Source organism: Sitophilus oryzae, unplaced genomic scaffold, assembly GCF_002938485.1.
Source record: "Sitophilus oryzae breed Bouriz unplaced genomic scaffold, Soryzae_2.0 scaffold_1111_pilon_pilon, whole genome shotgun sequence".
In the NCBI taxonomy this organism is placed as follows: Eukaryota; Metazoa; Arthropoda; class Insecta; order Coleoptera; family Curculionidae; genus Sitophilus; species Sitophilus oryzae.
This window is the reverse complement of record NW_022145740.1, coordinates 4168289-4183651: the sequence shown is the minus strand read 5'-3', so window position 1 is coordinate 4183651 and position 15363 is coordinate 4168289. Positions and strand designations below refer to the sequence as shown.

The following is a 15363-nucleotide window of genomic DNA, read 5'->3' as shown; positions in this document are numbered from 1 at the left end:
ATTCAACAAAATGTCAAGAAACATCGGAGGCACCGAAACTAGTCGAAAATAAGTATATCTCAAAGTCAGTTATTAAGCCTCCACAGTTTGACTGAAAAACAGCTTGGGCCAATTATTTTTGCCAATTTGAAGCCGCTGCGAGAGCGAACGGATGGATAATCGCTGAAAAGGCTACCGCTTTGACTGTCGCACTGCGAGGAGATGCGACTGACATCCTGCAGACACTGTCACCATCGGAACAGGGAGATTATCAGCAATTGGTACAACATTTAGAAATGAGGTACGGCCAAGCTCATTTGGAACATGTCTATCATTCCCAGCTAAAAAATCGCATTCAAAAGTCAAATGAGTCTCTGCAGGACTTTGAAGCCGACGTAGCCCGCCTCGTTCGCCTTGCGTACCCCGCTATGCCCGAAAATGTTATGGAGCGCTTAACTGTACAGGCTTTTATTGATGGTTTACGTGACAACGAGACAAGGCAAACACTTCTTTTAGCTCATCCAGCACATCTGGGAGATGCCCTAGCACGTGCCCTGGAATTTGAGGCCGCGAAAGAATGCTCTAGGCCTCTAGGATTTGTACGGGCTGTTGAGGAGAGTTCCGACGATTCCAAAGTGGAAAGGATTGTGCGGAAAGTACTGGATCAGTATATGAGCAAGCAGGGGGGACCGATTCGCTGTTGGAATTGCGGAAGAAGGGAAAGAACGGAAAGAAGAAGAAGTGGAAAGAAGAGAAAGAAGTGAAAGTCTTAAGGACGACTGTGGTTGGTGATAGTTGGCAAACCGAAGATCTTGCAAATGACCAAGTCAGTGATCCAGAGTTGGGCTTGGTGATTAACTGGAAAAACGCGGACCAGAGACCAACGTGGGAGGAAGTTTGCAGATATTCGCCGAACGTGAAGTCGTACTGGTGTTGGGTTGTGTTAGGTCCTAGTGGAATTCATTGGTAATAGATAACGGACTACTTCACGTGTGATCGAGAGACCAGAGGGACAAGAAGAAAGAAGACAGATCCTAATTCCAAAGAAGAGGATCCCGGAAGTCTTGGAGGAAGTTCACAATGGAACCAGCGGTGGACATTTTGGTGTTACCAAGACACTTGGCATGCTGCGTGAACGGTTCTATTGGGTGAACTGCAAAGAAGATGTGAGGGCCTGGTGCAAGAAATGTGACGTTTGCGCCGCCATCAATGGGCCACTGAAGCGCGGTAAGGCCCCAATGCGCCAGTACAATGTAGGCAGTCCCTTCGAACGAATAGCGATCGACGTGGCTGGTCCTTTCCCAGAGACGAACGATGGCAACAAATACATTGTGGTAGTAATGGATTACTTCAGAAAATGGGTCGAGGCCTACGCGTTGCCAAATCAAGAAGCGTTCACCATTGCTGATGCCCTTGTTAAAGAATGGATCTGCAGGTTTGGTGTTCCCATGGAGCTTCATTCCGATCAGGGAAGAAACTTCGAGTCCAATCTGTTCCAAGGCGTCTGTGAAGTCCTTAACATCCGCAAGACCAGGACGACGGCTCTACATCCACAATCCGATGGGATGGTTGAACGCATAAACAGAACCATCAACCGTTATTTGGCCAAAGTAGTCTCTGACCACCAAAGAGACTGGGACAAATTTCTTCACCTGTTCCTGTTGGCCTATCGTTCATCCGTCCAAGAATACACAGGGCAAACTCCAGCCCGCATCGTTATGGGACGGGAAGTGCGCCTACCTTGTGACCTGAAGTTTGGTTGCCGACCGGGAGAAGATGTCGCCGGAGAAGATTATGTCCATAGACTACGCCAAAGGATGGACGACATCCATCAGCGAGTCCGCCTAAATATTCAAAGCGCTAGTGACCAAATGAAGGAGCACTACGACATTCAAGCTGAACATGGAGGATACCAACCAGGGAATTTGGTGTGGCTATATAACCCGCAGAGACGTCGTGGATTATCTCCGAAGCTACAATCCTCGTGGGAAGGCCCATACGAAGTCATGGATAGGATTAATGACGTCGTATACCGTATCAGAAAATTGCCAAAAGGAAAACCGACGATAGTTCATTTCAACCGTTTGAGCCGTTACCAAGGCGAAATAGAAGATCGTGCTGAGACCGTGAGAACCTACAGCTTTGATCCCCCTGATTCGGAGATGTCCTTTGATGATTTCATAGCCCGATACAGCAGTGAGAAGGCTCGCTATGGTGTAACCAAAGAAGAACCACGAGACCTCTTTTCCGTGCCTCCTGATTATTCGCTCGCTCACTGTGTGGCCCGAGATTTGCGGATGTCCAGAGGAATCGCTGGGACGTTCAATAAGGAGTTTGGGCGTGTCGGAGAACTACGCCGACAGGATCCAGAGGTTGGAAGCGTCTTGAGGCTAACCGACAATGCACATGGTCAAGCAAGACACATCTTCTACCTGGTCACCAAGGAATGGTCCCCGAGTACCCGACTTATCTCAATCTATGGAAGACCCTGATTGAACTGAGAGAAGCCCTGCTAAGCAACAACATTGCACGATTAGCCATTCCGAAGCTGGCGTGTGGACTGGATGGTTTGAGTTGGCGTACAATCCGGAACATGATTGAAGTCTTGTTTGGATTTACGGGAATCGAGATCCTCGTTTGCTGCTATAACGCAAAGCTGAGATCGGGCGAGAAAACTGTAGACTGCTTTTTCTACCAGACTTCTCAATGCACCAGGGGCCAGCTTTGCAAATACCTTCATTCACCGTGTACATCTCGGGACGAGCATGTACCTAAGAAGGGGGCAGTGTTGCAGACCCGTACCGTGTGAACTCGGCCTTAGGCTTGGCCACTCGGCTATGACTCATACGCCCACCGACGTTCGAGAACGCCGCTAAGAATTTTCGAGATATGTCTGGATTGTCTGTTTCTCTTATATATAAGCCGATGCCCGAAACCTGAAGGAGATGGAGATAAATATCCGATCAACGCGTACAGTTACAATCGCCGCGCTAATTCAAAATAAATTTCTGTTAGATAAATAATTAGATAAATTGTAAATAAGTTATAAATAGTTCTTTAAGTCTTTTAATCGTTATTGTTTTTGTTAATTAGTGTTAAATAAATTGTGTTTAAATATATTGTGACTTTCTATCCACACGGAACCGACGAAAAACGTAACAATAATGTTTGATTGCCGATTCATTCTTGTTTCTATTATGTGTATATATTTTTAACCGACTCACACACACACACACACACACACACATGTAATGAATATAAACTCATAAAAGTATAGATATACAAAAACATTTAATTTTTTATTAAATTTTGTAATTTAATAGATGTGTCTACCAGACCACTCTGTAGCGACTAAAGGAAAATTAATTATTCAGTGTAGCCGTTGAGGGTTAATAAAAATAACATAAATTGCAAATTCTGTTTTTGAAATAAATCCAAGAATATTTGTTTTATTTTTTTAAAGTTAAGTTCTCAATGCCAGTATTTTATAAATACACTGTGTTTTATAAAAAAAACTATCCAGAATTATACGAATTTTATGTGAAATAAATATTTTCAAAAAAAATCTTGTTAGAGGGAGAGAGGGTGAAAAAAATCCTCAAAAATGCATGGAAGCCCCCTACTATATAAAAACATTATCTCGACAATAAAACAAAACTTTTAGCTACAGTGTAGATTGATTTAGCTACAGTGTAGATTGATTTAGCTACAGTGTAGATTGTACTCGTATATGTATATATTTATTTTATTGTTCAACAAATTAATACTTAAAACAAAAGAGGCTCAGAATTTACAATGTAAATAATCGGCCAGTTTATTTAACAAAGTCGATATAGCTTTTATATTTGAAATTAACTAAAGTGGTTATTATTTGTTTTCAATATGAATTGAGTTTGGAATTGGGCAAATAGAAATGAAGTGATTATTTTATCAGAATACATTTTAATTGTTTTTAATGCAATTGGCGTCTTGATAGTAAGATATTGAAAGAGAATAAATAAAATTTCAATCTTAATTATTGTATTTGTAAATATCTCAGTCACGTGATCTACAATAAGTATGTTAGATTATTACAATAATGTATCAAAACTTTCGTATTTGTAGTTTGCTACAAAAGCTTCTCCTTTTTGCCAAAATTAATAATAATTAATTATTTAGGTTCTCCATGCAAGCATACGTATTTATTTCCGTTCATTATTGCAAATACAATTTAATTGCAATACACTGGAGTTAAGACATTGATATTTTCTTTGGTTACAATACGTTCTATAAATACTATATACACTCAGATGCAAAAAAACGTAACGAAAAACAATTTTGTCAAATTTAAAGTGCCACATTTTTTTTATATTTAGCCCTATTTTCATATTTCTTTTAGCAAACTGTATATAAATATATACCTACTATAATTAATTATTGTTAAGCTCAGTTTTTATATACTTTTGTAGTTGGCTTATTATATAAGGTTAAAAAGCAAAATAAAACACTAAATCACCACAATACACCAAAACACTTTTACTTTTACACTGGACGCGCGTTTCGCTAACCATGTTAGCATCATTAGCAGATGATTATAAACTCAGTCAGTTTATAATCATCTGCTGATGATGCTAACATGGTTAGCGAAACGCGCGTCCAGTGTAAAAGTAAAAGTGTTTTGGTGTATTGTGGTGATTTAGTGTTTTATTTTGCTGTGTAACACCAAAGGTTCCAACCCTCAACTGTAATATAAGGTTAATCTAAGGTTTCTTTTTAGAATAACTTTAAAATACTCTGCGCAATAATTTCCTGAGTAAATTTTCCTGAAACATTATTTTTCGGTGAGAATCATGACAATGAGCAATTTGGTTTTTGCCTCGTATCAACACATGCCTTGGTTAATTTTTAAGAGTGAAATGAACTTGCCACCAACAATTTTCAATTTTTTCAATTATCATTACATTTTTATGTTATTTTTAATATGACGAGGTGACTTTTGTGACTTTTGTTGTAATGTCATATCGACAGTTCCATGTTGACATGACATCTGATGTTTCTGCGATTCGACAAACTGTTAATACAGTAACATTCTTGCCTTGATACCAACGTCTTGTTTGCACCGTTTTTAAATGACGGTCCTGCAAAGCATTGATTCTGATATATCGATTGTCTAGAACGGTAGTTTTGCGCTTCCTACCACTACCTACCATCTTTTCGATTTTTTTTTCGGCCAGTCTGTCTAAAACGTTCCATTAACCCTTTTATCGTAGGGCGATAGGTGTGTATTACCTATAATATATTCCTAACGATATATTAATAATAACAACAGCAACGGCTTCTGTATAATATATAAAATGCCCAGAAGACATTGTCCTGACCGAAAAATAATGTGTTAGGTAAATTTACTCACAAAGTTACTGCACAGGGTGTTTTAAACTTAGGTAAAAAACAAATACCAAAAAATACCAGCCAAATACTTTTTTTTAAAAAGTATACAAAAAAACTGAGGATTAAAGTAGATATATTTATATAGAGTTTGCTAAGAAAATCATAAAAGTAGGGCAAAAAGTAAACAAATATATCACTTTAAATTTGACAAAAAAAATTTTCGTTTTGTTTTTTTGCATCTGAGTGTATAAAATTTCTTCCTCTGGCGTGCTTTTGATCTTAATGCCAACCAAAGATATTTAAACTCAAGATATACAATTGTTTACCTTTTTCCTTCATCGGCCATTATTCTATCCTTATTTTCGCATCTCTCTTACACCAAAAACATTTGCCAGATTTACCTGTATATTGGTATTAGTATTCGATTAAATACCACAACCAGTTATAATATATCAAGTACATTAATTTGCTAACGTCAATTTTTTCATTTAATGCTTAACTGCTTAACTATTTTAAATTTTATAATGGAATAAAAATATCATGATCGTGTTTCTTTTAATAATAAAAAGCAGATTAGCAACGTCAGTCTTAGAAATATGCCGGCGTAGTACAACGGATTTCGAGGATGAATGAAAATTCCTAGATTCTCCTGTTGCGATGTTGCTATGCCGCCGATCAAGCTCCGTATTCCTTATTTGCAGTACTATTATAGTATTTTTGCGTTATTTTGTGGACTTCTGTGGACATTAATTTGAAAATATGGTGCATTCATGTATTGTGTACAAGAGAGTGTATCATTTAAATCCAAATTTAACTTTTCACCGGTAAATAAAAATAAGTAGGGTTAGGTATATTATTATATCCTCTTCTCTGTAGATCAGAGGCGGACCTAGACATAAAAAATAGCAGATTTCTTAATTATATTTATTTTTAGGTTTATTTTTTAAATTGTATATTTATTAATTTATTATGTTTTTTAAATTATATATTTATTAATTAAATTATTTATAAAAAAAGGTACATGTGTGTGTGTGTGGTACGTACTAATTACTAATAACTTAATAAGAATCTCTGTTTCCCTTTTAAGAAAGGGTATTGAATAAGTATAATCTAGGTGTCCACTTGGGTTTGACAAATCATTACCTACCTTTTGTGAAAATTTTATTGGGGTGTACCAAAAATGGAATTTTGCGGCCTTACTTTTTTGTTGCCGTTACAATTTAATACGGCTTTTGTTTTAAATTTTGGTTGCTATAATGTAAATGGACATCTTTTGACATACATATAATTAATGTACTTATTACATAAATTTTATGACTACTACATTTTGTTGTATTTTTACATTTTATTGTATTGAAATTCTTTGCACATGCACTTTTTATTATTTATAAACAATATGAATTTTCCTTTCAAACCAGAGGAAAAAAACTAAATATTTTTTAAGACTTAGGGAAGAACCGTTTACTAAGCAATCGCCATTTTATTTTATTTATGATTTTCTAAAATTATCGCTAGACTTTTCTGATGACTGCATTATAATATGAAATAATTTTGTTTAGATTTGTAATAATTTCATTTAATGACATTCATTTATCGAATTTTAACTACAGAGCAGACTCCCTATTTGTTCTCATTGTTTCACTACGTTGACCATGATCATTCGACTAGGCAAGTGCATTATTTTAAAATTCCCCAACACCGAACAGCTAACTTCCAAAAATCTTTCAGTTTCATAGCGCCACATTTGTGGAATAATATTTCTAATAACTTTAAATTTCAATCCTTTACAGATTATAAAAAACAAATTAAAAATCATTTACTAAATTCATAACAATAAATCATTTAAAAAATTATAATTTCTTCGACTTCGAGGTACTTCTGATATGCCCGTCATTGATTGCTGTTCCTGTTACACTGTTTCGTTATGCCTCTCTGCTTATCTCCGCTCATCCAAATTATATTTTCACTTTTTTTATCTAATTATATTTTTTTTTAATTCTGTTTATTTTTATAATTTAATTTATTTCTATTTTGTTTTTGGGGTCGCACCACTCTGGTACTTTGTGTCATTGTATCGATTTTTTAATCGCGGTGCGATCCCTTTAGACACACATTTTAGTAGTTGTAAAATTCATGTAGGTATATAATAAAAGTAGAATAATAATAAAGTTTTTATCAAAAATATGTGAAGTCTACAAATATTAGTTTTTTGTAAAATATTGTGTTACTAGGTTAAAATAACTATTTTATTTTGTTATTGCTAATAGAGGGAGTCTCATTCACCGGAGATGAACAAGGTTTGGAACAAGATATTGAAACTGCATTTACTAATACACCCAAAATTTGATATTTTATTTAATAAAATAAAGTAAAAAAAAGCTTATTGATTTTTTAATCGTTATTCTTATGTGAAAAGCTATCTTATAATAAAAAATTATGCCGGTTTTTATTTATTTCGCTATCCTCCCTCAACTTATTTTTTTTCCTATTAATATCCTCCCTCAACTTTTTACAATGCGACAAATATGTAAGTGTTATTATTATTTTTTAAATTTATTAAACAATTATTTTAATTTCCTTAAAATACTGTCGGTCGATCGGCACGCCACTGGAAATTGACCTCAACCGTCTTATCTTTGTAAACAACTACATTGTTGCCGTTGCGCCGATACCCTATTCCCTTCTTTGTCCATTCTCTCTCGCACTCGTTGATTTTAACCAATGTGTGATGAAGGTTTAGAGCGTTTTATGAATGGATCGTTGTATCTCCCGAGTTTAAATATCTTTGATGCCAACTGACAGAGATTGTTTTCAAAAGATGTTTCCATAGAAACATCTTCGAGATCATAATCTCGATATAGGATATTATTTGTCGTAAAAATTGTGTTTTAGATTTTGAGTTCGCCATAAAACAAACCTTTTTCATTCTAACTTCCTAGACAAAATACAGATCAATTTCTACTGTTATCGTTTTCTATTTAATATATTTATTATTAAAAACTATCTATGTGTCTGGTAATGCAAAGTTGTCAATGTAGTTTTAATTTCTGGAAAAGCAGTCAATTTTTAAACCTAGAGAAAAGTTGTCATTTTCCATTTTTATTTTTGGTACGGAAAACTACCTATGAGAAATTTTCAATGTGGTATTAAATTTTAAGTTCTGAAAAAGCTACCATCTGCGTAGAGTAATCTGCAATTGAGTGTTGAACATAAGACGCCTAGTTTAAATTTCTTAGTTCATAGGCTACTTAGTTTTCCACTTACCAACGAAAGATACGAAACAGAAAACATTACATTAGAAATATAGCTGATTGCAATGGATATTATCCTTCAGTAGTTGATAAAATAATTAGAAGACGTATGTTGAAATTTGCGATTTTTGCAAATTCGACTTTTTCAGTGGAGACATACGTCAAACTATATTTTAATACCGTTTGATAGAGAGTAGTATTTAAATTAGTAGTGTATAGTAGTCAGTATTTACATTAGCAGTAGGTATTTAAATCACGAGATATATTTTTAAGACTCAATTATAAACTTTTGTATCGCGCTAATAATAAATTACAACAACTATTAGGTAATTCAAAAGTAAACATAAAACACCTTCATTGGAAAAGTCGGGTATTAATAAGTTTCATATAAAGATTGTAATCAAAAATATATTCAACAAATTAGAAGATCAATATTAAATATTTTAAAGTACATAAGGCTCAGATAAGATAAGGATAAATCTTGCGTTGTAAAAGATGTACAATAAGTGGAAGGGGGTATAATCACCGCGACCTTAAGGATGTATTGTGTCCCCCTTTCTTGAGCTATACCTCATCATACAGTCTATAACTCATCATGCATGGGGATCTTCCTGTTATAAGGGGAACAGGATATTTTCCAACCCCCTCTGACAACAAATTAAATCTTGCGTTGCTCAACATATTTTTGATATAAGTTATTGTATAGATATTGTTACGTTTTTCGTCGGTTCCGTGTGGATAGAAAGTCACAATTTATTTAAACACTATTTATTTAACACTAATTAACAAAAACAATAACGGTAAAAAACTTATAGAACTATTTACAAACGATTTATAACTAAGAATTTATTTTGAATTTTAGCGCGTCAACTGCACTCGTCGATTTATAACTGCCCTCTGTAGGCCACAGCCGCCGGCTTTTATACCGACAGCTAAAGATCTCTAGAATAGTCCATAGATCGTTAGGTGCATAGAGAAGGTTTCGATTGTTCTCGTATGTACTACTCCATTCTAGTGGAACTCGATTCTTCTCGAATCTTCGATGAATCATTACGGTGTCTATTCTTTAATGCGATGTTAAGGTCATCCGAGGGCGGGCCATATAGTTAGGTTAGGTCGAGTTCACACCGGTCCGCAACAATATTAATAATAATTTATCAATATTATCATTTAAATGCATATGAGAGTGTCAAAATAAATTAATGTAAAGATAATATGAACAGAGATAATGGTTCAATCCTTCCAGTTTCTGTCATATTGCTCTACTCGGTAAAAGTAATGTCGAATTAATTTATGTCCGATTTATTTCTCTATGAAAACTATCAAAACCGACGCTTAGAACACTCTGTCTCCTTCCACAACGGTAATCGAATTTATTAAGAGTGAAAACGCACAAGAGCGTTTGGCGATAATATCACGATTATCACTATTTTATTGAATTTCAATGGTATTTTATTTAGCCAATTTTAGTGTTTATTTATATATTTTGTACGCCACGCCGTTAACCTACGAGCCGTCGATCCCAACAAAATATCAATTGCTAACAGACATTTTTATGGTGATTTTTACACGACGTTCGAATCGTTGCGATACGAATGGATAAAAAACGTAGTGTGCGAGGGGCGTTAAGGAATCAAAAGCACATGAAAACAATTAAGTTAATATTTTTATCTCTGGCTCTTTGAACATGTACCCTCCCCATTTGGACCATAAAATTGTAATCATAATGTGTAATATGGGATACTAATAATAATAATAATACGCGAAGAGGCGAAAGAGAAGAAAATAAAAGTTAATAATAATAATAACTCCCGTATATAGCGTTTAACGCCTTGGGAGTAGGCAATGTACAGCTTGTCATGCTAGAGTCGTTCGGTATACATGGAAGGTATTGTGGCTAGCATTACGCTTCATTATTACCTCAGGATTGTGAATCCCAAGTACTCATTTAAGGCTGAGTCGACCAAACTATTTTTGTTTTTATTAAAAATAGTCAGCGGATAAAATGCCGGCTGTGGGATTCGAAACCACAACCTTTGGACTGGCAGACGAGAGCTGTAGGTATCTCTAGGCCACCAGGCACCTATTATACTAAAATAAAAGTTTGTAAACTATATTATTATACATGTTGGAGGCAGATGCCGAATTCGGCCTATGTCCGAAATAATTAGAAATATGGCGATTATAATTAAATATACCTACCTATATCTACAAAGTTACGCGGAAGAGTTTTGATTGCATTGGTTTCAACTTCTATGCGGAAGGTGTTAATCTTTTGTTGTTATATTATACCAAAAAAAGATTAACCCCCTCCGCAAAGAAGTTATATAAAGACTATTTATAACCACGAAGTTGCACGCACTGGCAAGTTTGTCAAACGTTGTTGACAAACGTTTCTGTTGCACTATGTTAAAACCTATATTGGACACCACTTGCGCTTCGTCCTACGTGGGAGACAAAAGCGCGCTCGCTGTGATAAATATCAAACAACGTGTTCTTACTAAGCTGTCCTAGTTAGGAGAGTCGCGCGACTGAAGCGGCATCGAAGGCTATTGAAATTAGTCGCGCCAGAAGAGCTCATCGCCCTCTGTTGTCGCACGCGTCGCTCGCTCACTTTTGTCGACCACGTAGAACGAAGCGTGAGCGACGAAGGCGCGCGACGCGGGCGATACGACCGGCGCGGTGCGACGTTATGTTTTCTTATGAATTCGTTGGATACTTTCATAAGCATAGATAACAGCGCTAATTTATAAATTTCATAAGAAATTATCATTGTCATTATCATATATTATTAAGAAAAAGTTAAGAAAACGCATAAAATAATTTTGAATCGTCCTGTATATATCATGTAATAATCAGTTGAGAAAAGTACAATACTTATATTATACTAGAGTTTTAATTAGATATTTTCTAATTAAAAATTTGAATAATATGCAGTAATATAATATTGAGATAGATTAAAATATCAAGAAAATTTGACCTCAGGATAGTTTAACAATGTATAAATAAAAAATATATTTAGGGAAAAATTATATATTTATATAAATATATTTAAAATACCATGAATCTATAAATCTATTTATAAAATGTGCAGTACTTTTGGCCAAATAAAAGTTATGAAAATCTCAATTATGATATCTGATATAATGATTTTTTAGAACACATACAAGTCGCACATACGGTTTTAAGCATACCATTTAAATTAATCCTTATGAAACCCACATTTATATATTTTTATTAAGATATATAAATGTGTCAAATGTATTTCAAGCAATAAATTTATTGTATATTTTCCGCATTATTAAACATTGCTAATATATACAAATAGATATGTTTATCTTAAAACGTTTTATATATTACTAGAATTTCATAAATAACTCTCGTGTATATTTCTGACATCTCGGTCGACTTATTTACAAATATCCTTTAATGTATGACCTGACAACATAATAAAATAGGAAGGTAATGCACGAGGCGCGTCCTAGATAAAATAAGTAAACTAAATCAAAAAGGAAAACATTTCCAGGAAAACTTGTTCGCTCCAAACGAGTTGCTGCTACTTTGCTGGAATATATCGCATTTCGTTTCCAGACTTCACTTAATTTATACGAATATTTAACTAAACCATCATTTCCGTAAAATCGATGGAAAACTAAATGCAATTTATGATTGGCTTAAAAATGAAATAACCGTAATATTCCGAAATTTATTTACCTATGTAAAATATAATCGTGTTCTATCTAATTAATTCTGAGAGAATTAAAAAGTATTTTATGTGGTGATCAATGTGCAAGCACAATAAAAAAAATCGTCACACAAGAAAATTATGATGAGTTGTTTATGTTACAAATTATTGAGATATTGTCAATCCCCAATTTGTGGGTTATGTATAGTGGCATAGCAAAATAAAGCTTGTAATGGGATGGATTGTGGGGGTTTAATTAGAGATAGAAAATAATGTGTAGACGATCAGACTCGCTATATTCAGTCTAGTGCTTCAGGCTCGATCTAATACAAAAATTCCTTAATTATGGTAACAGGTAATTTTTGCAAATAGCAAACAGGAAAACTCACCTAATACCGGGATACCCAGCTCATTAATATATTTATTATATTATTCACTAACACCCTCGTGGCTATTTGATCGGCCATCAAACTGCGAATATTCATACGGCAGTAAAAACCTACCTATCTTTTAATAGAATACCACATTTTTTGCGGGGTATAAACCTTAATGGTTCCCTCGCACTTGCCCCGCATTCACCGTATTTAACAATAGTAAATAAAATAATAACAACAACGGTCTAAAGTCTAAACCTTTAGATCGGGCTTATTCAATAACACTGGTTGATTGTATAATTTTAAATGCGATGCATGGAACATATCCCGTTCCTTACTCGTTTTATCATTCACTAAGATATAAGTATCCGTACTAACCGATTTTTTAATCCTATACGGCCCTTCAAACAAAAACAAAAACTTTTTAGTTTCAGCTTTAATAGCTGATGAAGGCCCTAAGCAAAACTAAATCTTCTGTCTTAAACTTAACATTTCGGAAATTGGTCTGTTGTGCTCTTCGGCGAACAGCCTTTGTCAAGAAAGTTTCCCGTGCCAAAATCAACTTCTGTTCATAGGTAGCAGCGGGTCCGGAAAGTTGGCCCTGGAAAGAATTAGGCAATAACCTTTCCCTGTCAGTTCCAAACTGCAACTCCTTAGGAGCGTAACCCGTTGAATCATGAACCACAGTATTCATAAAATCAGCAAATTTTGGAAGCTCGTACGCCCATCTAGTATGCTGATCTTGACAGAAAGCACGGCTTAAACGACCTAGCTCACGCATAACCCGTTCCGACGGATTTGCTTGCGGATGTCGCACTGACGTATATACTACCTCAATACCCAAGCTTTCTAAGGTACTTTTCCATCGGGCAGACAGAAATTGATTTCCTTGAACGCTGAGAATGCTTTTCACATTTCCCATTTTTTCCAAATAAATTTTTGTTATTCGATTCAAAGCTACTGTCGTGGTGGCGCGTTTCATGGCATAAAAGGTTACGTATTTAGTAAATATGTCTAGTACCACCAAAATATATCTCACGCCTCCCCTACTGGGCGGTAGTGGCCCGAAAAAATCCACGGCAATCAGATCATTTTTTTTCCGTCGAAACCACGGACTGTAAACTCAGAATTGGTAGTTTACTCGCTTTAGTTTTCTGACATAATTCGCGCGACTTTATTACTCGCTTAACCACTTTATACATATTTGTCCACCACACGTCATTACGCAAAGCGCACCAAATTTTATACGCGCCTAAATGTCCCAGCGCATGGTGATACTCCATTGTAAACCTCTCCACCAACTCTTTAGGCACACATAAAAGATAAAATTCGTCGTTCTGTTGGTGTATATACAAAATTCCGTTTCTTTCAACAAATTTCTTTTGTAGCTCCTGATTTTGCGGCAATTTTTCCATTATATCGCAAAGTTTCTTATCCTCCCTCTGAAAACGTTCAATATTTCTATTTCTAAATATAATGAAATTCCTTGGAAAATCTGTTTACAGCCAGTATCCTAAAATGCTTATCTTCTAGCGTAGGTGGTCTAATGGCGGATAATCGAGACAATGCATCTGCAACTAAGTTTTGTTGACCGGGAATATGCACCAGATCTAACTCAAACTCTTGAAGAACCAACGCATATCGAGCAATTCTAGGCGACAATAATCGACAGGTTCTCAAATATGTAATCGTAGCATTATCCGTATAAACTACAAATTTTCGACCGAGTAAATAACTTTTAAAAATAGTCGTTGCCCGAACTAAACACAGCGCTTCTTTCTCATTTATATAATACCTGGTTTCTCGGTCAACCAATGCCCAAGCAATAGCGTGGTGTTTACCATCCACTATCTGAAATAATTGCGCACCCAATCCCGTATCACAAGCATCAATATACTAACAAAACGGTACGTCTTCACGAGGATGATACAAAAGTGTTGCTCCACTGATTTTACTTTTAATATTCTCGAAAGCTCTTTGTTGAACTTCGCTCCATTTCCATTTTACATTGTTTTTTAGCAACGCTGATAGTGGAGCGGCCATACTCGAAAATTATTCGCAAAAAGCTCTATCAAAATTTGCTAACCCTAAAAAACTTTGTATCTCTTTTTTATTTGTAGGCACCTTAAAATCATTTAACGCTTGTATTCGTCGTGGATCGCTGGCCGATAACCTTCTGACGTTAATATGTAACCAAAAAATGTCATTTCTTGTCTGAAAAACGAACATTTCTTAAGTTTTAAAGTAAATCTCTGCCCCACGTTAGGCGCCAAGATGTAATAGGATGGATTGTGGGGGTTTATTAGAGATGGAAAATAATGTGTAGATGATCAGACTCAGCTTTATTCAGTCTAGAGCTTCAGGCTCGATCTAATGCAAAAAATCCCTCAATTATGAACAGGTAATTTGCGATTAGCAAACAGAAAAGCTCACCTAATACCGAGGTACCCCCAGCTCACTAATATATTTATATATTATTCACTAACACCCTCGTGGCTATTTGATCGGCCATCAAACTGCGAATATTCATACGGCAGTAAAAACCTACCTATATTTTAATAGAATACCACGTTTTTTGCTGGATATAAACCTTAATGGTTCCCTCGCCCTTGCCCAGCGCATATAGTAAATAAAATAATAACTATAATACTAAATATTTCCGGTTAGAAGTTGAGATTTGATTTAACATTTATTTCCATTAATACAG

At 35.2% G+C, this 15363-nt stretch overlaps 1 protein-coding gene across 1 annotated transcript; it reads right to left on the bottom strand.

Annotated features, from left to right (window-relative positions):
* Nucleotides 1–13744: 13744 nt before the first annotated feature.
* Nucleotides 13745–14699, bottom strand: LOC115881650. Its single transcript, XM_030899223.1, has 3 exons — nt 14558–14699; nt 14160–14365; nt 13745–14098 (listed from the first exon to the last, which is right to left on the bottom strand). Exons 1-3 carry the CDS (start codon nt 14697–14699, stop codon nt 13745–13747), a joined length of 702 nt encoding a protein of 233 aa, XP_030755083.1.
* Nucleotides 14700–15363: the final 664 nt, after the last annotated feature.

Excerpts from the sequence above, each read along its gene's own strand:
- LOC115881650 (XM_030899223.1), bottom strand. The coding sequence starts at position 14,699 with ATGGCCGCTCCACTATCAGCGTTGCTAAAAAACAATGTAAAATGGAAA. Across the intron at positions 14,366-14,557 it reads TCGTGAAGACGTACCGTTTT|TTTATACGGATAATGCTACG; the intron begins GTTAGTATATTG and ends GAAAATTTGTAG. Across the intron at positions 14,099-14,159 it reads AGCATTTTAGGATACTGGCT|AGGGAGGATAAGAAACTTTG; the intron begins GTAAACAGATTT and ends GAACGTTTTCAG.